The sequence below is a fragment of the Gopherus evgoodei genome, chromosome 5 (assembly GCF_007399415.2).
Source record: "Gopherus evgoodei ecotype Sinaloan lineage chromosome 5, rGopEvg1_v1.p, whole genome shotgun sequence".
In the NCBI taxonomy this organism is placed as follows: Eukaryota; Metazoa; Chordata; order Testudines; family Testudinidae; genus Gopherus; species Gopherus evgoodei.
The window spans coordinates 64,048,318-64,073,223 of NC_044326.1; the positions used below are offsets into that span (position 1 = coordinate 64,048,318).

The window sequence follows — 24,906 nt, forward strand, 5'->3', positions numbered from 1 at the left end:
TTGAATGGCAACTTCATTTTTTGCTCATATTGAGCAATACACTTTTAAAATTATATGTTCCATATAGCAAAATACCTAACACAAAACTGCAAACCACAGAAAAAGAGAAGTTACTTATCAAAGTAACTTTTGTTCTCTGATTATATTACCTGTGAAACGGTGTGCCCAGCCAGGAGTTACTAGATCTATAACAAAGCAATCAGGCTGGGGGGAGTGGGAAAGATAGTATATGATTGCTGCTCTCTCACAGCACTCTAGAACTAAGGGTACTAGAAGGGTTCTGCTGTTACATGGCAGGGCATGAGATCTCACAATGGAGATATGCAGTGACAGTATGAGGAAAGAGAGTCATGCTTCTACGATATTAATATAGAAAGAGACTTGTGAGTTCTCCATTATTGCTTTGATTCTCTGCTACAATATGAACAAAGTATGAACTGGCAGCTTTAACTATAATGAAATAATAACTCTTTTCTGTGCCACAAAACACAACATACAAGTTAGACATAAATCATTTACTATTGACTTAAGTTACCAAGATCTAATTAATTCCTGTATATTATTTTATGTATTAAGAAAGCAGGTAGATAGAGATGCCACTTGTTTGTTATATGGCCTAAATAATTTACAAATACACCAGTTACTAAAAGTTAACTAAGGCTAGACTGCATGTTTAATGCAGAAACACTAATCACCCCAGTACCCACGTGAATCACATATGGGCACCTAAAACCAGAAATAAAATTTGGTTCTGCCGTGTATTTTCTTTGCATATGGCTGACATGTTCTGCGTAGCTTTCAATGCGCCCAAAGCAATGTTGATAGAAAAAAGCATTTGTTAAAACTTTAGTGTTCTTTACCTTTTCCAGATAGGTGTAACTCCAAGTTTTTCCATCAGCAAATACTCTAGATACAATCCTTCCCTGCCCATCATAGTCTACTTTTTCACTAGTGGTTCCTCGCTGAATACTGCCAATTTGACCTGTAGATGAATAGGTAACATTGACAGCCATCAGCTTGCTGCTTGGCAGCCAGAGAGTTGGATGCCCTGATGTGTCGTAGGCAATCCTCAGCAGAAATTTACGGTGGTCATCATAGATCTTTTCTGTCTTTGTGGTTCGATCAAAGTCGACTGAAAGGAGGTTTCTGCCATTAACCTTTTACAAAACAAACAAGATGACAAAATAAATCATGTTGTTCAAATAGCAGCCACCTATTACTTCCTCAGAGTACCAGCTATTGTTTAAACACCATTTATAATGATTGATTCCTTGTGTCAGTAAATTAATTTAGCAACTTCTTGCCGTAAGTGCAAGGCTTTAGATTAACTGCTGTTTTAAAAGGTTTCATTAAGTAGAGAGACAGCCTGGCATTTGTTCAAAATCTTTTCAATTAAATTCGTTAAGGTTTAGTCTACAGTTAACAAAATACTGAAGTATATGTATTGAAAACTTTTATAATAACTGGTGCTACTTGAAGAGCCCGTACCACTGTTTTAAGTAAGCAGTACAAAAATGTGGGGCAATGACTAAAGAATTAGCAAATGATTCTGTGAAGCAAGACAAATCACTGCACAGTTAATTAACATTAATCAATGACACTTCAAAAGTGAGCCCTAACCCTTTACTGTGAGCACTATTAAAACAACTAGTAAAAGTTAAGCACATAGGAATTTCCATACTGTATCAGAGACACAATATTTAGTCCAGTATCCTGTCTATGACAGTATCTAATGCAAGATGCTTCCAAGGAAGATGCAAGAAACCCTTAGTAGATAATTATGAAATAACATGCTCTCAGAGGCAGTTTATTCCCAACTCATGGGTCAGTTAAAGGTTGGATAATGTCCTGAAGCTTAATGTTTGTAACAGTTTTTAATAAAAACAGACAAACCAGCAGCAACCTTTCCAGTCTAACCATGGAACTTTTCTAAGTATATGTACAGAAAAACTCTTCGTTGAAACCAGTGATGACAGGGAGTTCCATACATTAATTATACATTATATGCATTTTTTTTCATTTTTAAATATACTGCCTTTTAGCTTCATTGATTGTCCCTTTATTCTTGTGTTATGAGAGCAGATGAATAGAAATGTCTGATTCTCTTTTTGTTTACTATTCAGACTTTATAGACCTCTAGCATATCCTGTCTTATTTACCCCCTCTCTACAGTAACCTGTCCTATTGTTTTTTAGTTTCTTTTTTAATCCAGGCCTACAGCCATTTTTGCTGCTCATCTCTGAACCCACTTCACATGTGCTCTCTCCTTTTGGAGTTTTCTGTGTGAAGATGAATAGTGGATAACCAAGATAGATTTTCAGCACAGCAAAATGATAATAAATGGGAAGAAGGGGCAAGAACAAGATGACAGTTGTACAACACATTTTTAAAAATCTGCTTTCTAAACTGACATATGCGGGAGAAGAGAGGAGTATGAATAAGGGGTGAAGAGTGCTAGTCCAGTAACATTTGGAAAGGAGCAAGAGAATATGCTGATCAGATAAACTTTTCAAGAGTGCACATGAGTGAAAATGTAACTGTCTTGAACTTTACCCAACAGTTGATGTGCATCAAGAAGATGCCTCTAAGTTAGATATTTATTGTTGGGCTAACAGATATTAAAGAGCTGCTGCTAGATCACAGAAAAGTTTGGAAAAAAAAACCCAAACATTTTCCAGAGAATCTGATCTACTTATTTATCATATTTGTCTCTGTTGACTTGTTCTTGTGGGATCAGTGGCATAAAAACAGGATCTTTGTTCTCACCTTCAGAACAAAAATCTTGTTTTCATGTAAAAACTGTGTTGTATAAAAAAAAAACAGAAAAATCTAACAGCTGCAGAAGTGTTATCTAGTACACTTAATGAGCCGTCTAACATGCTTAAAATATACTTTCACAAGTAAGGTGCAGCTCTGTCTCTGTATCCCTTCACTGTAGACACTACCTATTCTGATGGGAGAGGTTCTTTAGTCGGCATAGGCGAGCCCTCTCCCTAAGAAAGAAGAATCCTACCGTCGACATAGTGCAGCCTACACCAGTGGTGAGTTCAGTTTACCTATGTCGCTCCGGGGTCTGGATTTTCTTACACGCTTGAGCAATGAACCTGGGTTGTCCTAAATTTTTAGTATAGACCAAGATTGATTCTAAAACCAGTTTAAATCTGAATATGACATACTCCCATCTGCTCCACTTCCCTTGTTTGAGGGCTTTTGCTATTATTATTTTCAGGCAGATTGTTTTATTCCATTTTCCTATCTTTTAGATCAGGCGATTTGCCTGAATTAGTTTTTCTGTAGAGTGTGCTCTTTATCTCTCTGTCTTCCATTTCTTAGCTTTCCCCTCCATTCACTTCTGTCTGTCCCTTTCTGCCTATTCTTTCTTTGGAATTCTCAATAAAAATGGGAAAAATGTATCAATAGTCCACGATTATGAACATGACTAGAAGATCCAAAGTCGTTCTGTATGTGGCATAGATTGCAAATTATTTTGTGATTATGGATAGATTTAAAAATTATTCAGATGAATGTATCATGTTACCTATATCAAGTATATTAAAGTGAAAGTGTAATATTCACTAGCACATATATCAGCAATACATTTTGTCATTGTCTTTGTGTACATTTGTCTTCTTTGCAGCAAACTGTTATTGACATATTAGTGGAGAAAAGTTAGGAGTGCCCCATTTTTTGTTCTTCCTTCTTCTCTCATTCTCTCCTCTCCATTCTCTTTTCTGCTTCATTCTTATGCAGACTGCACTGTATCCTTTCATAGTGTGTGTTCACACAAGTTTTTAAAAAAGGTTTCAGCTTTTTTTCTCTAGGGCTTTTTTCCTCTCCTTTCTCAAGGCATTTTCCTTTCATCATCTTCTTACTTTTCTCCTCCTGCCCTCTTTCCCCCCAAATAATTTAATTACTATTATTTTATCCTCATTTCTAATTGCTCACTCTGTTTTTTCCCTATTTTGACAAATCTCTCCCCCCATTTGCCTCTCCCTCTACTTTCTCCCCATCTCTCCATAACCTCTGCAAGGCTGTAGCACCTTACAGATTCTTCTCCCTTCCTGTTGCACTAGAGCAAGGAAGTTTGAAGGGTATCACTTCATTTCTGACAGATAGATTAATGAGGATTTCTCTTTTGCCGATTCTGTCATTTATTTGGCCATATTACATTTTTTAGTAGCAAGCCAGGTTTAAGTTAGATTTTCTTAGATGCCCAGAGGCCTTTGGGTAAGAGAACGCTATAAATAGAATATTATCCTCCATCCATCTAGGGTGCCTTGGCCACCAAGAAGATTTGACATGTGCTTCAATAGGTTCTGCTAACCTCCCTTGTTGCACAATGAAATGGTTATGAACCAGAGAAGCCAAATCATTTATAGGGGTGGTGGAGATGAAAGTTACAACACTAAGGAGAAAAGAAAAGTGACCCTCAGCCTGAACACAGTAATACTTAAAAAGAGAGTACAAGATTTCTGTCTAGGCCAAGTTCCTTTTCTTTTAGTTGTGCTGCTTTCCTTTCTCATTCCCTTAGCAAAAAACAGCAGGTGCCAAAACTAGGTAGGGTTTTGCTTACCCTGAGCAATCATCACTATAAATAATCATTCCTCCTTGTCAGAAAAAAATCTATTTTTCTTGGGGTTGAGGAGGAATATGAGATGCAAGGGTGTTTTTCTTTTCTTCTTTGTCCCTAATGAAATTTTTTAAATGGCACATTACCTATAACTAGTCAAGAGGAGCAGACTGAAGTTATTCACTTTTATTTGATGAACTACCAAGGATCGATTTAAAAGAATTAGGTGTAATTCCAATAGTAATTCAGATTTCTATTGTGGTTTTGAGGTGGTTTCCTGGCAACGTAATTCTGAGTGCTTAATCTAAGTTGTCTTTATCAAATGGCTGTTGTAAATCATAGTTTGCCTGCTGAATACATTTTGCCTACTGTATAATAAGGAGAAAAAACCTAACAAGATGGTAAAAGGCACATATTAGAGGATTATTTTGGGAAACAAAATTAAGACTTTTCTTCCAGAAATATGTATTGTTGCACTAGTGTTATGGCAGGAAGTGTTACAAAAGATAGTAAAAGTTATCTTCAAATACAGTAACTCCTCATTTAACAATGTCCCACTTAAGGTTATTTCAATGTTACGTCCCTGCTCAATTAGTTTAAAGTTGTGCAATGCTCCCTTATAATGTCGTTTGGCTGCCTGCTTGTAAGAGTCTGTGGAAGAGCAGTGACTTTAAAAGGGAGCATTGCACAAGTTCTGTTTCTCCATCTCCTCCTCCTCCCTCCAACCCAGTGCTTCCCCCACGGCCAAACAGTTGTTTGGTGGCACTCAGGACTTTCTGGGAGGGAGGGGCAGGAGCAGGGAAGCACAGAAAGTCCTAAGCACCGCCAAACCGCTGTTTAGTGGCGGTTAGGGCTTTGGAGGGGAGGGATGTGGCATGCTCTGGAGAGGAGGTGGGAAGAGGTGGGCCTGGAGTGGAGTGGGGACAGGAAGAGGTGGGCCTGGAGCATTCCTGGCAAAATCTGAGCCTGTTCTCCAGGGAAGCTGCCGCTGCAAAGATGCTTCCTAGTGTCCTTGCCTGCAGCCGGCTGTGCCTGTGTGGGGTAAGCCAGGAGCACTTCCCAATCACAGTATAATGCTTTTTGTCTGCCCCCCAAAAATTTCCTTGGAACCTAACCCCCTGCATTTACATTAAATCTTATGGGACAATTAGACTCATTTAACATTGTTTCACTTGAAGTTGCATTTTTCAGGAACATAACTACAACGTTAAGCGAGGAGTTACTGTACAGGAATTCCATGACGTTATCAAGATTCAAATTCAACTGACATCTCTATGCTGATGACTCACAGATCTATCTGTCCACTCCAGATCTGTCTCCTTTTGTCCAGACTAAAATCTCTTACATCTCCTTGTGAATATCTAGTCATCAACTCAAGATTAAGATGGCTAAAACAAACCTCTCAATTGCTCCCCACTGTCAAGTCCTCCTTGTTACCTCCTTTCTCAATTACTGTGGACAACACCATTCTGCTGTTACTCAGGCCTGTAAGCTGGGGGGTCATCTTCATCTCACACTTCTCTCTCTCTCTCTTGGTCCTTGCATTCAGGCTATGTCTAAATCCTGCTGATTCTTCCTACATAACATCTCTAAAATATGGCCTTTTCTATCCATCCACACAGCAAAACTCTCATATGAGCTCTCATCATCTCATGCCTCAATTACTGCAACATTCTGCTCTCGGGCTTGGACAAATGCATTCTTGCCCCACTCGTATTCATTCGGAATGCTGCTGCAAAGATAATTGTCCATCACTTTGACCATATAACCTCTCTCTCTGCATCCTTGCATTGAGTCCCCCTTCTCTAACACATCAAATCTAAGATGGTTCTATGCACTTTCAAAGACCTTCACAGCCTATCTCGATGCAATATATCATCTCTCTTTTGTTACTGAGGTGGCGACACTCACCTCCCATTACCCATGATGCCAGTCTGTACAGCCCCTTGTTAAATTTTCAAACAAGCATCTCAGTGCTTTCTCCTATGCTACCTGTCACCCTTGGAAGGTACTCCCATAAACATCTGCATAGCCACCTCATTATCTACCTTCAGATCTTTCCTCAAAAGTCTCCTGTGCTGTAATCGCTACAAAAAAATTGTCAACAGTTTGGCTATTTGTGAACTGAGACGACAGCCTATCCACTGACCAATATTGTCTCATTCTTTCCTTGTACTTCCCTAGTCTGTCTGGATGCATCAGTTGTTTCTTTTCTTATACTTAGATTGTAAGCTTTTTGGGATGGGGAGCATCTTTTGCTCTCTATGTCTGCAGTGCCCAGCACAATGGGGTCCTCATCCATGACTTGGGCTCCTAGGCAGTATGGGAATACTACAAATACTACTACTAAATGCTGACTCATTCCACGATATTAGATACCAAGTTCAACAAAGAAAGCCCATGGAAAAGACAAGAGCAATTAAAGAAAGAAAAACTCTACCCAGGGCTACTTTCACCTCTACTGTGGGAGTATATATTCTACATATTCTGTGGCTGAGGAATGAATAATGCCCATTGAATAGTGCCTCTGTTACCACTCATGAACATCAAATGCTGTCGATATCATGCATACTTGAACATTTACTCACCCTTAGCTTTCGGCCAAACACATTGACTTTTCCCTGGGCTTGTTCTTTTCGGAATCTCCATTCTACTAAGTTCTGTCCATTCTCTCCTGGAAGAGTCATGTTTCTTTTCGCTACTGTTGGATTGGCTGTGCCAGCTAAAACATGCGGTTCTGTTTGGTAGTGTGAATCCATGCCACTGGCATAGATAATTCTGAGGGAGCCATCATAGCCAATCTGGTAGCTGTTCCTTAACTGATCTGAAAATGAAACAAAGTATAAAAACTTACTTACATGAGTTAAAAATCTGGCTTTTTCATGCATTCACATATGGAACATAAGTACAGAGAGCCTTGACATTATATAGTGACATTTATTTTACTAATACATGCAGGGTAAGATTTTTAAAAGTACCTATGGGCTACAGTTACACAGGGAACTTAGGCACAGCAATGCTCAGCACTCAGCTCGTAGGCCGTCTGCCACCCAGTGGTATTGACACTCCAGACTCTCCAGGCATTGTATATGGAGAGTCAGGTGCTTAAGAAGGGGATTCACAGAAGCCAGCAAGCTGAACAGGGAGCCAGCTAAACTAGCCTCCACTGAAATGCAGAGAAAAAGGGAGAGGATTAATGCCTAGATCCACAAAGAGACTTAAGCATCTAATAGGCTATGAGGAGGTGCTTCCTTCCAATTGGGATTTATAGCCATGAATCCTCTCCTGGAGTTCGCCACAGAACACCTAATCCACACAGACATGTTCTCCCCACTCTTATAGCCAATAGCCCAGTAGTGAGGGCACTCACCTGGGATGCGGGAGATGTGGGTTTAACTCCTCTCTCCGCCTTAGCTGGAGCTGGGACTTGAAGCCAGGTCTCCCATATTCCAGATAAGTGCCCTAATTACCACACTATTAGGTATTCTGGGGGGGCGTTTTCCTCAGTGTCTCCTTTTGAAGCTGTTCCATTCTGGTATAATATTCATTGCAGCAGGGACTTGAACGTAACTCTCCCACATCCTGGGAAGTGCCCTAACCACTGAGCTACTGGATATTCTGGGATACACTCTCACTTTCGCTCCCTCGCTAGTGGCTTTTGTGAGGAGTTAAGGATGCTCAGAGCACACCTACCAGATTGGGCCCACAGGCAAGGTGATAGATAGGAGAATGCCCTGTTTGAGAAGCCTGCTGAGGATTAGGCGTGAGTTAGTGCACCGAGCAGCTCAGCAATGACAGGACTTAAGCAGTTTTGCACATGCCCAACCAGCAGAAACTTAGGTGCCTAGGGGACTTCAGGCACCTATGGGGTTAGTTAGCAGCTGAGTAGTGGTTTTGCAAATGTCAGAGGTGCCTAAATATTGGACTTAGGTGCCCAAGTCTCTTTGAATCTAACCCTAAGTGACTTAGAAGCACAAATTCATTTGACTTGCAATGGGACCTGTGCTCAAAGTCACTTAGGCATTTTGGAAAAAATCACACTTTCAAAGAGTAATTCTTCATCGTAAAATATATTCCTTATTGTCTCATTATATTTTACTGTATTTGCAAAATACTAAGTGCACTGTGACTGTTGCTAGAACATGCTGCTGTAGCTTCACACACTACCTTAAATCTCAGATCCAATGCCAAACCAATCTTTTCCCCCCTCTCTGTGGTCTTTCATCTTTGCTTATTGGCAGACTAGGTATCCTCTATGCCTGATCCCAAAGTTTGTTTCCAAAACCAAGAGCTTGTTGGTTAGATAATAAAGTAGAGTTAATTACACCCTTGTATCTACTCCCTCCCGCTAAGGTCCTTGAACTGTAATATTTTCACTAACATCTGCTGTGCTAATGTACCCATTTAGGCGGCTGATCTGAATACATTATGCACTGAAAAAAAAACAGTTTAGCAATTTAGTATCTGATTATAAGTACCTGTGGTTTTTGTTTTGTTTACAGTACCTTGAACCATGGTATAGAAAGAATCAATTGATGATAAGTTTGAAGTAATGCTGACATCTTCCTCTCTGCTAGATGATTCAATGTCCACTGTAATGGCCCTTTCCATTTCCCCATGAAGGTTAGTGACCACTCCAGTTGGAAACGTAACATTTGTGAGACGACCCTCACTGTCATAGCTAAAATAAAACACAGTGCAAAATAAAACAGTAAATAGCAAGAGCAAATTGTTTTTACTTACAAGTAGAATAAACAGGAATATGAGCTGCTGATACTGTAAGGAGTGTTTGCTTTGTGTGTGTGCTATATGCACAACGAAGAATTCAAACATACTTTGAAGTAGCACAAGGCTGTTTAACACACAGGAGCTTCAATGGTACTAGCAAGAGCCAACAGATGGATCTCCAGCTCTGCATATTCTTTGAAATGGAAGCAAAATCATGTTGCACATCTAATTTGATGTTTCAAAGAAAACATGCTTAGCAGTGTAATTCCTTAGCATTCTGCACTCACTTTCTATGATCAGAGTAGATTTATTTCACTGTTATATTTACATGAGGAGTCCCCACAATTTTTCATAGCATGGACCATATCTTAAGAGAGATTGTCTCATGGGTCCATTTCCCGTGCCATCCACAATTATAAATCTTATCTGCCCCCTCCTGTTCCCGACTGCTTAAGATCTCTTGTATTACTAAGAAAAGTAATATTAGAATATAGTTAATGTATTTTTAGCTCTCTTTCTGAAATTTAGCTGAACTGAGGCTAGCCAGTGTAGGAGACTAATGAGATGTTTGTGGTCCATGGACTACAATGAGAACAGCTGTATTCCGTTAAATCATTTATATAATACTCTATTTTCCTGCTGCACATATATTTCCGTATAATACCTGTATATCTATTAAGCTTTAAATAGGTATATAAAACATCTATAATGGAAATAAACATGTGATTTCTGAAATGTGCCTTTTCCCATTGTTATGTTAATTAGATGTCACTGTGTGACATGCATGGTACTGTAGACAGTAGAGGAATGATATGGAGAAAACAAAAATATAATGCAAGTTAAAAGAGCATTTTCTCAAAATATATAGTTATGGTTTTCCCATCAGAAATAGGTATTTAATAAAAATTCTAGGTCTCAGTAGTTGCCTTAGTTGCTGGCAGAGCAGATTTTAATGGAAAAGTAGCAGCCAATCTCTATGAAGGCATCAAGGTTCAGGATCACTTGGAAGAGAGATGGAATGAATGTTCCATGCCATCTTGATGACAAGAGTAAGACCAAGTTAGAGCTGCATATAGGTTTTATGTTTTACACTTAAGTTTTCCTATAGATGTGTGTAAAGTTGCACTTTCCCCCTAACTGATCATAAATACTGTGTTACTGAATTATTTTAAGATATGTCAATGCCACAACAGTGGCTCTCCCAAAGCATTAGGTAGGCAACACTGGTTTCCCCCAGTGATTTCAACCCTTCAGTCAGAGTGGTAGAACTGCAACAGCTTTCAGCACACCACAGGAGGATGTTTATGGCCCTCTCATATTACTGAAAACACCAAATACATTCTGTTTCTATAGTGTGTCCTATCTCTCTCATGCTGGTCTCAGATCTCTCTCCACCATTCTCTCAAATATCCCTCAATTCAAGAGACATCATACACTTTACACCCAAAGAACCTACAGTGCATGCGTGCACACACACACACACACACACACACACACACACACACACACACACACACACACACACACAAAAGTGTTCTCTCAGAAAGGCAGAAGTCATGGGATTGAAGTAACAGAAAAGGCTCTCTACTTTGAGGGAATGATTTCCACATCATTTTAAACCATCAACTTAAAATCAATTTGCTTGCATATTTCCTTTATCTATCATAAATACCACATGAGATTACTGTAATGGAAAGAGATTAGGATAAAAATACTTCTCTAGTTGTTCAGTTTGCTTGCTTTTGGATTTGACAGCACTTTGTATATATCAATTTCATCCTTTCACTGCAGTCCATTTCTCCTATTTGTGTAGGATTTTCACAACAGGAGAGAGAAAAACTTCTTAAAAATAGGAAACTGTGGTTGCTATTCCCAAAGTAATCAAGAGATGGCCTCATGTTTTACAATTAACTATATTTCAATTTGACAAGATTTCTTCAAGTTTCCAATATAAATATCTCTCTCATTTTGGGTCTTCTTCACATATTCTGTCTTACCTTTTGGACTTGGCAAGTTGAGCGATATTGTACTTATGCAAAAAATTGAACCAAACATACCAACATTTCTTTCACTTCAATTCAAATGACATTTGTCCCACCTTCAATCTCATCCTTCAGAGCCATATGCTTAATTTTCTTTCCTGCAAATCTTCCCTCTCTGTTTCCCATGGGAATGAAAATACGCCAATTAACGTCTCTTTCTAGGTTCTGCTTTATAGCACAATGTTTTAGGGGAGTGTTTGTTGAAATTATCTTGCTGGGAATTATTCATTAACATTCTTTGACTGCTGTAGCCAAAGAAAAGAGCTCATTTCAAATAACTCTCACTGTAACTACAGTAACATAGTTAAGATCACTCATTAGAGGGACCTCTGTGCCTATAGAATCACAATACAATATGTAATACTTGATCATAACTCTGCGTATAACATTCCAAGTGTAAAGCAGTGATAGTTCACATTTCATCTCTGTAAAGTTGTGCCTATGGCTGACATGGAGTCCATGGGTCTGAACATTCTGTTCTCATTTTTTCTAGCATCTAGGGAGAGGTAATAAGGTGCAAATAAGAAGGCTCCCTTAAAACCTGCCAAGTTTCACTCAGCCAGAGAGAGTCTCACACTGTCCTTTCTGCATTCCCATGGGTGCAGGGAGTGAACACTGTTTCCCCTCCAATTCTCTCTCCTGGCTACTAGTGGTGACTCTTGGGACTGCTGGACAGATACACAAGCCTTCCTCCTCCTCCTTTCTTAATGCTCCCATCACTGGTTTCATCGCCTCTGCTGTGCCTCTTAGTGCAGCACAGTGGATCACAGTGGGAAGGGGGAATGAGAAAGCAGTCATGAACAGCTGTGTTGGGGCCTAATATTTGCTGACTCTCCTGACTGTGTACTGTAGCAGCACATCCCATTTCCATGTCTTCCCACATAGGTAACACCGTACCCTATGGTTCTCTTGTGCCAGGATCTGATGGTAAGTGACAATGTTTGGAGGAAAGACAGATTCTGGGTTGCCTAAATTGGAGGCAGGCAAACTGCACGAGAGAGGTCATAAAAATGCAGGGAAGGGAAGGATTGTTGGGAGTGTGGGCCAGTGAGGATAGTGGAGAAGACCACCATTGGAGAGGCTGAGGTTAAACAACTTTGTGAAAGGAAAAGAGAAACAGAAATTGGAACTCAAGAGAGACAGAGAGAGGCAGGGCTGCCTAGAGGATTCAGGGGGCCTGGGGTCTTTGGTGGCGGATCTTCGGGCAGAAGAACCCCCCGCTGCCAAATTGCTGCTGAAGACCAGGAGCAGAAGCAGCTCTGGAGGCCTGGGCCCCGCAAGAGTTTCCCGGGGCCCTCGGAGCGAGTGAATGACCCCACTCCAGGGGCCCTGAAAAACTCATGGGGGCCCCTGCGGAGCCTGGGGCCTGGGGCAAATTGCCCCACTTGCCCCGCCTCTGGGCAGTCCTGAAGAGAGATGAGAAAGCAATGAAGGTAAAAACAGGGGAAGGACAATGTGGTAGCTAATGCCTGGGACATGGAATCAAGAAATGTGGATTATATTCTCAATTCACCCTACTCGCTTTTTGCGCACACTTGGGCAGGTCACTTTCCTTCTTGGTGGCTCAGTTCCCCCAACTATAAACTAGGGGTAACAATACTTCCCTCTTTCACAGATAAATGAAAGGTGTTTATATTATGTGCCAAGAATAATCATTAATATATCAGTTTTAGATTGGGAGACAGGCTGCATCAGAAAAAGCTCACTCATTTCATGTGTTCAGATACTTGACACATGTCGTTTTAAAAGGTACTTGGAACTTGAAAGCTACAACTGCCTGATACAGACATGCTGGTTTAGGAAATGCTGAGCAAACTCATAGGTAGTATGGGAAAAGAAAGAAAGATTTTCCATTCCCTTGTAGTCAGGAACAGAAAGCAAGGTGGGAAAGAATGAGCTATGGATGCGTTGTCTTTCAAATCCAGAATGTGAGGAGATAGATGGGAAACTCTTACCTCTCTCAGCAACAATGGGGCAACTTTCTCTTTCTCAACAACCTGGAAGGTTAGTAGGGGTGGGGGAAAAATAGAGGGGAGGTGCTCTTTATTCTCAGAAAGAAGGAAAGCAAGCCAAAGACGCAGAGAGGATACTCCTCCCTTTCAGCAACCAGGGGAAAGGGGTCGGTGAGAAATACTGAGGGGGCTGCTTTGTCACTGAATATAACAACCTCACAGCACAACCCTCACAATTCAATATTAACAAACTATACAGTGATTACTTTCTGGCTCTCTCTGATCTCATTCAATGAGAAAGTAGCTCTGTTAGTTTTCATAGGCTGAATACCCAACTCCTATGCCACTCCAAAACACCTAGCCTGCTTGATGATTTAGCTCCAATCACTCTTCCCAACATTCCCACTTTCTTCACTTCCGTTACCATCTTTTATTTCCGCGATTTATTCACTACACAGCAAAAATCTCTTCTCCCCATGTCCAATCTGCATTTTCATGATTTCTCAAATACTTCATTTGCCTTCGACTCTGCTCTTTCTGTACTTTGCCATAAATTCAATTTCATGCTGGATTGTAATATGAGCCCCTCATTTTGTATCACAGCATATGAGTACACACTGTAGCAGTATTTTATTAAACATGATCTCTTCCACAAATAATGTGAAATGTGACTACTTCCTTATCAGGGCACTAGACATGGCAACGTCACTCTAGATATCATCCTGGACATTCCTAGGTTATTTTTCATTTTTTTAACTATATCCAATATTTTTACAATTTGTTGGTGAGTTCAGATATTTTTCTCATCCAAACTTGTCAGTTTTAGTCCAAGAATTTTGTTTTATCTGCCCAGTGGTCTAACACTGAAATTACCCTTGAAGACATTGGATCTAAGGCTAGACGGCAATCCCCCTCTCTTTGGCTGTTCAGAGCTTCTTTGATTTCTGCATGCCCAACCACAAACACACATACTACTACTCCTCCAGGCCTTTCTGATCTTCCTCATGCACTCCAGGTTCTACAGCAAAGCCACTCAACCAATCTCTCAAATTTCCCTTGAGGATGGGAAACATGGTGAACTTTTCAAGGAAAAAAAAAATTACACTCACTCACCAGTCTACAGTGCCTTTCTCAAATTCTCTCAACTCTACTCCACTCACCTTAACAAAATCACCCTTTATGGTCAATGACCACAAAAGGCAAGAGTTGAGACTAAACTAACAACACCATCGGTAGAACTGGCCTGGAGAGTCAGACTCCTTGGCCTACTTAAGATCATCTGCTGCTGCCAGCTAGGTTTCTTTTCCACAATGACAGACTCTCAGTGGTAATGATTATTATCTTCTCAGACTCTTGACCTTGTGATCTCTAACTGCTGGAATGCTCTCTTCTGATGTCCATCTTCTTCAGTTTTAATTGCATCCCTTCCCATATCATTTTTGATTCTAGCCTATACAGGACATTTTCTTCACTCTTTCATTTTCCAATGTAGTAACTTCTAGGAAAACCTTATTGCAGGAGGAAATGTCCCAGGCTTAGTTGCACAACATAACTTTCACCTGTGCCTTATACGGCATATATCTCAGTTCAGAGGAGATTTACCTTGGTCGCAACTGTCACAATTTTATACAGTAAATTATTTCAATTTAAAATATGGAGCCATAGAACTGAACTTTATAGTAAAGCTTTCTGTAAAACCTGATGTCAGGGTATGGCCAATATTGTTTTTCAAAGTGCCTCTATATAACACATGCTTGCAGAATTTCTCCCTTCTCATGATTGCAACGATGAAGAAAAATAATTATGGAACTTACAAACATGTCAGTTTCAAAGTGAAAAGACACTGCTTCTGGCACATCTCAGATAACAAGATGTGCAATTCAAATACATTTATGTATTTGTTGCCTTGCTTTAACATTATTTGACAGAGTATCTGAGAAATGAGGCATGAACATTTTTCATATTATATCTTTGTATAAATTGGGTGGTAGGATGAACAGTACTATTAATATATTCAGTGAACATACATTAGAAATATCTTCAATGCATCTCTCTACTTATTGTGAGTGAACAGAAAATTCACAAAACCTTTGCAGATTGCTTCTATTTTGTCAATAAAGAGGTCTGCATATCAAAGTACTCTGCACATGTTTCTAGTGGCAAACTACATCAAGTGAGAGCATGAAGAAAAGGTTCAAAGCTCATCTTTAATAAGTACAAAATACTGTCATTCTGTATATCTATCATCATCTTGATACATATTGAAAATCTGTTATAATGTGGCAATAAAATGTTTCATTCAGCTTGTTGAGGCCGTTAAGCTCATATTTATACTGATAGAAAGTAGGATCTGTAATGCAAAAAAGAAAATACAGGGAAATGAGCCTGTAAGACAGGGGTTCTCAAACTGGGGTTGTGACCCCTCAGGAGATAGTGAGGTTACTACGTAGGAGGCTGAGAGCTGCCAGCCTCCACTTCAAACCCCACATTGCCTCCAGTATGTATAATGGTGTTAAATATAATTAAAAGTGCTTTTAATTTATAAGGGGGGGGTCGCACTCAGAGGTTTGCTGTGTGAAAGGGGTCACCAGTACAAAAGCTTGAGAACCACTGCTTTAAGACATACCAGTTTATAACAATGTTCTTTTAATTATATTTAACCTCAAAGAAAAAAATGTCCCCCCCAAAATCTTGAGTGGAGTAAAAACAATCTGCCAGTCACAGGTCCAAGACTACCATAAACTGAGACTAGACAAAGCAATCATGGTTAAATTAAATCACGATTAATCATGAGATTAAAAAATTTAATCACAGTTTTAATTGCAATAACAAACAATAATAGAATACCGATTTAAATTATTATGAACATTTTGGGATTTTTTCTACATTTTCAAATTTACAACACCATTCTAGACAAAGGATCTAGTTCATGCCTCTAGTGCTTCCGCACATAATGTTTTCCAGAAAATGCAGTATAATTAAGCTAACCAGAATTTTTGTTGGGCTAATGTTAGTGTTGTTGAAGTGCTATGGAAAGGAGTAGTAGGGTAAAGCCCTTTCTTGTTGTACATATTCTTAGCTCTCCTACTATTATGCATCTACCTTCAGTGTCACTTCTACACACTTGCCCTATTTGAACCCTTTCATTACTGACAAATAATCTGTGTGTTTTGACAGTGTAAATCCTGGAGTACAATCATTCAAATGAATGAACTTTTAGGATATACCTTGTAAGCCTAATTCTTACTTATATTAAAGCTCATTTACACTGTCAGAGTGGTGTAAAGGGTGCCACGGTAAATGAGAATTAGTTTTGGTAGTCTGGCTAGACTTTCTGGTTACTCTAAAGTAGTGTCACTTTATTTTGAAAGATGGGGGCCCTATTAAAACAGTTTAAGGGGTGACTGATAACTTCAGTACAGTATTAAAGTTTATAAAATTGAATTCTATGTTTACAGAAAGTTTAGCAAAATGAAGAAAAATTAAATTCCAATAATTTTACTACTCGGTCAGTATTAAATACTCAAACAAAGTGAGGAATCCAAGTGTGGATAAAGAAGTTCTGCCAATCTCTACTTTTTTTAGATGACTCAATTAAAAAAATTCCTAAACTTTTAAAGTGAAAGTCACTTTGATGCAGAAGGTCCTCTGCTTCTGCTGTTTATTTCCATGAAGTCATAAGCTTTTGTGACATCATAACTTCCATAGATACCAGCAGGAAGGATGATAACTTTGTTTACATCTCATCTTCCAGTTTAAGTGAAAGCTTTCCTAATATTTATTACTTTTAGGAAAATTCTTTTATATTTCCTCATTCTATCCTCCCCTGAACTGGCCTCATTTCTACCTCAGAAGTGGATGCATTTCAGTGATGCCGTATACAAATAATTTGTAAAACATAATCAGAAACTTTGGGATGAAAGACACTATATCTTTCTAAATATGAGCTCAAACATTACAAAGGGAAACAATCAATATTCAATAACACACAATTGCCCCCAAAGGACAGTGGCCCCCTCCCCAAAACATGGCCCTTGCCCAAAACATCTTAAAATCTAACTTGAAAGAAGCAGCAGCAAACACATTGTGACAAACAAAAGGCGGGAAGAGAGGATAAAGGATATGATAAGATCATGCAGTTAAACAGATTAACGTTTACATACATTGATGGTTTCAGATGGTTCAAAATCATCAGAAAGATTTAAAAAAAAAAAGCAGTTATTCCCATCTGCCACACAATCTAGTTTACAATTATGGGCTGATTCCTTTGTACGACACACAGCAGAGGGTCTTGGTGTCACTGAAGGAACAGATGATAGCATCCTTAGCAATTAAGAGAAGGATTTCCATGCAGGGGAAGTGTGGAGGAAAGCACAGACACATTTATAGGAGAAATGGAAAAGCATATAGGCCTTATATCTGTGGCAGAGCCAGGCCGGCTGCAGGCACCAGCTATGGAAACAGGTGCTTGGGGCGGCCAATACAAAGGGGCAGCACGTCCGGGTCTTCAGCAGGAATTTGGCGGCGTGTTCCTCCGTCCCTCTCTTCCTCTTTGAGCTGCCGCCAAAGTACCACCAAAGAGGAAGAGAGGGAGTGAAGGACCTGTCGCCGAACTGCTGCCGAAGAACGGAACGGCTCGATTGAGCTGCCCCCGAAGTGCTGACGATTGCTTAAAAAATTTTTTTTTTGCCGCTGGGGGTGGCAGAAAAGCTGGAGCCGGCCCTGGGCAGAGCTCAGGGAATGTAGGTGAAATGACAAGAGACATAAGTGGATAAGTTGGGAGATACATAGTATGAAGGGCCTTTAAGGTAATGACATGAAGCTGGAATTTGGTCTGGTTGAAAACAGTGCACTTTTTATTCTGGGCCTGCTCCTGGATTCACTGAAGTCAAAGGGAATTTTTAATTGACTTGAATGTGTATTGGATCAGACCCTCTGTTAGAAGGGTATATTTTTTCATATCAAAGTGAGATCTGGAATAGATTTTAATTGACTTACATGTGAGGCAAAAAATGAAAACATCTTCTGGCTGCATTGTAAGAATAGATATTATGGAAATGACTATGCAAAGGAGATGAGATCATTTTAATATGGGAGTGACTGAGCTAATGGCATTGCTAAGCCTCTGATCTTGCTGGGAGTGAACGAGATACTTTCAGAAGCCTGAGGAAAGATAGGTAGAGCTGGGTATTCATGCAGTTAATAAAAGTGCTATTGCCTTCTTGTCAACTAACCTGACTCCTGAGTGCTTTTCTAAACATTACAGACACCATCTCCTGATTTTCTTGAGATGGCATGTCTCACTTTCCCCTGCATGGAAGCTTTATAATATTGCTGATCATTGTTGCCATTGTGATATTATTACCTATTTGATGGTACCTCATTTCTATTTTTATTACTTAACTTACCTTTAAAGACCAACATTATATAAAGTAAGCTTCCAAGGACTGAAAAATGAAGAAAAAAGGTAAAAGTACATGAACTAAGATACACTGTTTGTACCTTGCTACCACGAACATGAGGTTCTCTGTAAATATCTAGGGAGCGAGATAAAGTTTTTCTTCAGAGTTTTCACGTTGATGCCTAGAGCACTGGTAATAGGATGCTATTCAGAATGTTTACTTTTGTTCTCTAAGCAGGCATATTATGAAATAGTAAGAGGATTTTGTTGTTCATTATGTTCCAGAATTGTAGTTTTTAATATTATGTTTTATTACATTTATGAGACTGTAATGTTATGCTATTTTTATATTATGGAGAGTTGCAAGGTCACAGCCTGTTTTCAGAGCAAAAAGAATTTAAATTTTTAAACTTTTAGGAAGAAAGTTAAGAATCTGTGCATTTTTACAATTTATCTACAGTAGAAATGTAAACACACAGTTAGAACAAGCTGCACAATTATCATTGAGAAAGTCTCAAAAATAATAAGTTGGATTCAACATTGTTACATAATACATTGTTGCATCAACTGTGCATTAGCAATATGAAGAGAAAGTTTCTGCCCTAAAGAACTTGGACTGGATTCTCTGATCTACTGCCTTCATGCACACAGGGAATGCACATCAGCCAGAGTTTTTCGCTGAAGAATTTCCTTTGCATAGGGCAAATCTTTGGCTAGTGGGAAGCAGGTGGAAGTGGTTCCCTCATGTCAGCTTTGCCACACAGTGCTGATGCATCCCTCACTAGAGTTTTACCACTTGGCATAAGGGCAAGGTGGCACATCAAGGGCAGCGAGAGGAGGTGGTATAATGGAGTGAAACTCCACTATACCCCATCCTTGGCCAGCATAAGAGCTTTTGCCAGGAGCAGAAGTTAATGCTGCCCCCACTGCCATGATTGGGTAGAGTAGGTCCAGGAAACCACGACTATTAGCCTGCACATTGCACTTTTTAGAGGGATTTGGAGGAAAAATGCGTGTAGGGGATTCTGAGCTGAGTCAAAGAGAAGGTTTCAGGTGACTGAGATACCATGGAAGCAATGTCAGAGAAGACAGCTGGAAGAGATGAAGAATGAAGCAGACACAAAGATACAAGTTGTGTAGCTCGAGCTCACTAATGGGGAAAAAGACAGGCCAAGAAGCAGTCAGGAGCCAGGTTGTATAGACAAGAATTTGATATAGGAGAAGGCAAGAAAGGAATTTGAAAAGGGATTGAACACAGTCAATATAGTAAGCATGGTGAATGGTTTTTTGCCCATAACATTTTGAACTCATTGATGGGGGAAGAGATGGGTGGGTGGGAGGAGACAGGAATAGTTGTAGCAAGAGATACTCAGGGCCTGAACAAGCATGTTGGTGGTAGGAACACAGGGTGAATAGGCTTTGAGATGATGTAACTGCAAGATGTTTTAGAAGTAATGAAAAACATGGAGTAATACGAGGCAGAAACAGACAAGACATATTTGATCATCTGTAGTCCTCCCTCCTGCCAGTGCAGTGGATGTGTAGTATATTTTCTAATGCTAGGCTGATTCAGAGCAGCAGAGCCAAAGAATTCTCTGTGTGTGTAGCCTTTAATGGCCACTACCCAGCTATTAAGGATATAACAGAACAAATAATTCAAAACCAGTATAGTACAACGGTTCAAATCCTTCGTGGATTATTCTTTACATCCGGTCGGCAACCAGAATTTCTATTCAGTGGGAAATTCTGACATTAAAAAAAAATAAATTCCAAATCAGAATGAAAAGCTGAAATTTCGTACAAAATGAAAAATTCTGCAAAACCTCTACTTGGAACCACTGAAACGTTTTGTTTGGATGATGTCTATTTTTGTTTGTTTGTTCTGATAACATAGAAATGTTTCTTTTATAAGGTGGAAACATCATTTCAATAATGTCAGATTTTACCTTCTCTAAACTAAATTATCCAACATGATTGAAACAAAATGATTTACCATTATCATGGTCAAAAAATTTATTGCAATCAATACATTCCTGCCAAATGTTTATAGCTCAACAAAACTGCATTTTTGACGGAAAACGGTTCTGTCAATCTTTTTTTAATCAGATGATCAGCTCCTGCAGGCAATCCCAGTGTCTATAATGAGACGACCTGTGCTAATATGGGAAGCAGCATATGGCCCAAAATATTGTTTTACAATATTTCCACTTCAGCCTTCATCAGGAAGTGTATAAAAGAGAGAGTAAAATGGAAACATTTTCTTTACTTCTGAAATGTAATCTCTTCACCGTTGCTGCATGTCACTGGAATGTTGGTGCTGGTATGTGGGGCAGCTAAACCACTCAGTTCAGGGCCTGTACCCTCTTTTGAATCATACAGCACTGAGAGAACTGCCAGCAGTCAACACATTATTAATTTTAATAACAACCACAATAGGTAAAGCATGATGCTGAGCAGTCAAGCAGGTAAAAGGGATTTTTTTTTACTTGGAACGCCATATAAAAATTAACTTCAGAATTCACATTCTGCAAGATGTTAAAAACTTTTCTAAACTGTCTGGAATACGTGTTCACTTAACAAGGGGGACAGAATAAACTTATAGCAACATCCTTGCTTTTAATGTCACTCTCCTTGATTTCCATCCCCAATCCCTTGGTGAAAAGACAAATGAGCTCAGGGCATAGAATGCCCAGGGAGAAGCTGGATGTCATGAGATACAAGTGGGGATTAGGAAGAAAGGTACCATGGGGAGTGGAAAAGTCAGGCAACCAAATAAATGTGCCTTTGAGAACTGATGGCGGAATTTGGAAAGAGGGAGGAGGATCAGAGAGCAGGTAAAAAATGTGACAAAATACTGCAGGAGGAGTAGGTTTGGGGGCCAAATGGATGGGGAAAAGAAGGAAAAGCAGTGAGATGACTGCAGGGGGGATGCACCTGGGATCTGGAGCAGATCTGTGTCTGCTTGACGCTACCCATCCCTGAAAGAAAAGAGGAAAGAACATAGAAAGGAATTAGATATACAAGCAGGAAATATGCATGCTTAGCCTTAGTAAGTGCTCTCTTCTATGGGCAAAGTAACACTAGACAGGGTTAAAAAGATCTCTTTTCCTTGGTATTCAAGCTCTAGGGAGCTAGTGTTTTGAAATCCAAATATTCAGATGTTATTGAATAATAACAATAACATAAACAATTCTTCAGGTTTGAGTATTTTCTTCACTGAGACTATCCTGAGATCAGTCAGGCTGTAGTTTAATGTACTAAAATGTTTAGCTACTGGCTGAAACAATTTTTCAGGAAACACATTAAACCTGTGATTGAAGGCAAAAGGCCCGAAAATTGATACTAGTTTTAACAAAGAATTCATTGTTGGAATTAATTCATGGTTAATGACATAGATGATGATCAAAATTTTTCTGTAGATAAGAGAAAGTAGAAGGTTAAAATTTTAGATTAGCACAGGGAATGTACATCCTTTGTACATCCTCCAGGAGAGTAAAAATGACCACAAATTGATTTAAAGCAGCTAACACCAACAATCAGATAGCACTAAGATATGTAAATACTAAATGGAGAGATTAGATAAAATATGCAGAATTCTAATGTTTCTTTATTTTAAAATGTCTACCAGGATTTTTTTTTTTTTTTTTTTTTTTTACACTTAAGACAAAGGGTCTTATAGAGCTGCTTGGCACAGGACCAAAGAGGAGAGGGGAAAATGTGGCTCTAAGATCTCTTTCCATTCCCCTGATCCTGAGCCCAGGCTAAGGATTGCTCTAAATTATCCCTTAGGGACCATACTACTAGCACACATCACTGGAGTGTAAGGTGGTCCAGCCACACCTTGTCCTGGCCCTGACACACCTACTGTTTTTCCCTCTTGAGACTTAAAACAAAACAAAAAAAATCACACACAAGCTCTGAGTACCACTCCAATTACTCATATTTATAACATGAAATGTCAACCACCTCACCCCTTCTACCAAATAGCAGCTCTAAATACAAACAACATCCCAAATGCACTGTACAGTACTTCAATCTCCCCTAACTCTCCTTGAAGGCCAGGTAAAACAAATTAACTTTGCAGCATGCTCTGAAAGACAGCAAGTCTGGAATATTTTAGCCCAGGGCCATTCAGAGAAGTGGGTTCCTTACTGTTACTTCGAGGGAGATTGGGCATCAGTGCCTCAGCAGACTGTAACCATGGCAGTGTATCACTATTCCAGAAGATGGCATACAGCCAACTATCTTGGCTTTACGCCATGCCGGGATTCTCCTATGCCAAAGGAATCCCTAGCAGTTCCATTAGGGCAGCTTTACAGCTACTTTGTGTTTCCTGAGGAGCGCAAAGCAGACTGATTGAAGGGGGAAGAGCAAGGAACTGGTCTAATGATTTTCAGAGAATAACTTTACTGCAGTTAGAAAACTGATGATGGTATGATGTTACGCCATCATATCAACCTTGTGCACATTTGAAATTGGAAATAAATTCTGCTTTTGAGGACCTGACAGCAGCCCTACTTTTAATTGTTTATATGGCAGGATTCTGTCAACCTCAAAGAAATTTAGTTAAATCTAAAAGTCAGCTGCATTTGCAATAGCAGAGGGTTACCATAATGCTTGGGCACTTTACAGAATGAAGCTTTAAGCATGCGGTCAATTTACTTGAATGCAAATTACAGTGAGTTTCTGGAATAATTAATGCTCTTGAGACTCAAACATTCAATTAATGGAGAGTTTTGAAACTAAATCTTTTTCAGCTTGGGAGGTCTGACTGGCCAATTCTAGCACTTTGGGACATTCCATGGAGGACTTTTGGTTCCTTACACCAATAAATGGATTACATGGATTAATTTCAGGGTTTTCAAAATTGTAACATATAATATGGATAATCTTTTTCATTTCAGCATTTCAAAATCTTCAGTTCAGATAAAGATATTATTCATTTCACATACCTGTGCTAGCTTACCATGTGTGAGAGAACACGGTAGAGTTGAAACTGTTTGTACAAAAATGATGCAATACATACTGATCTGCTACAGAGAATCTCATCCAAAAATGATCATGTAAACAAAAAAAGTTAGAAAAATAATTCAAAGAAACAGCCATGATTAAAAAAAGTTCAGATTAAGCAAGATGGTTTATAACGATGGGAAATGGACCATGCTGACCTTTAGCATGGCTGTTATCTTTGCATGGGTGAATATATACATTATTCTATGGATGATTTCTTACTCTTTTTTCATGTGAAATGATTTGTATCAGAAGATCATTTTCTCATTTTTTTTTGCTTTAGCAAACTGTTAAGAATCAAGAATTACAATAATGGATCATAACTGAAGTTACTGTACATTTTAATAAAAAAGTACAACCTTAAGAGTTAAACTACCAACCTTTGAAACATAAAGCAGACACCTTATCCACTAGGCTATAATAATTAACAGCACAGGAATTCAGAAGTACCATTTTACAATAAAAACATAAATTATGAAGCAAATAACTGGTAGGCAATCTAATATAGCGCTATGGAATTCAAACATAGTTTGTTCACAAACGGATACCTAAATCTGTGTGCCTGCAACATCACATGCTAATCAGGATTAATTGGCTGTATTTTGCTTAAGAAAAGTGGAAAAGAGAGAATAGAAACAAATTTCCTGCATTTTAGCTATGTACTTGTTCATAAAAGGGCACTTTTTAAAACGGCCTTTTTGCATGTTATGTTAGAGAGATTTAGTCCGTGGAAAATCCTGAAAAGAATCAAGTCCTACTGCTTAGTGTTGTCAGGGCAACCAGTCAGATCATCCAGGGCAAAATTTTCCTTTTAGATCTCCTCTCAGATCTTTGGACATCAACTGAAATCTATGAGAGTTCCTTGCATTTAAGTCCCAGTCCTGCTGGATCTGTACAGATAAATTCTTATGCCCACATAAGTCTTTGCAGATTTGGGCCAAAAAACTGACCGCATACTTATAACAATGGTGGTGGCTTTTCTAACTGAACTTTCACAACTTTCAAGATATGTTGGACAACCAGAGTGTGGAACAAACAAGCCACAAATACAGCTGGTTAGAAAATGGAATTTTCATTCTGTGGGAAATTCCAGCATTTGTTTTTGTTCCAAATTAGAACAAAAAGTCAAAATGTTGCAATTTACTGCGGAACAGAAATTCCAAAAAATTGTTGCTAGCAAACATTGAAATGTTTTGATAATGC

General features: G+C 39.1%; 1 protein-coding gene across 15 annotated transcripts in view; it reads right to left on the reverse strand.

Annotated features, from left to right (window-relative positions):
- TENM3 (teneurin transmembrane protein 3) overlaps positions 1-24,906 on the reverse strand; it is a 2,266,571-nt gene that overhangs the window by 16,447 nt on the left and 2,225,218 nt on the right. For all 15 annotated transcript variants that reach the window (XM_030563289.1, XM_030563287.1, XM_030563282.1 and 12 more), the window contains 3 exons: positions 9,076-9,251; positions 7,159-7,394; positions 861-1,157 (listed from right to left, as the gene is read on the reverse strand). In XM_030563289.1, the coding sequence (XP_030419149.1) occupies positions 861-1,157; positions 7,159-7,394; positions 9,076-9,251 (709 nt within the window). The remainder of the gene's footprint in view (positions 1-860; positions 1,158-7,158; positions 7,395-9,075; positions 9,252-24,906) is intronic.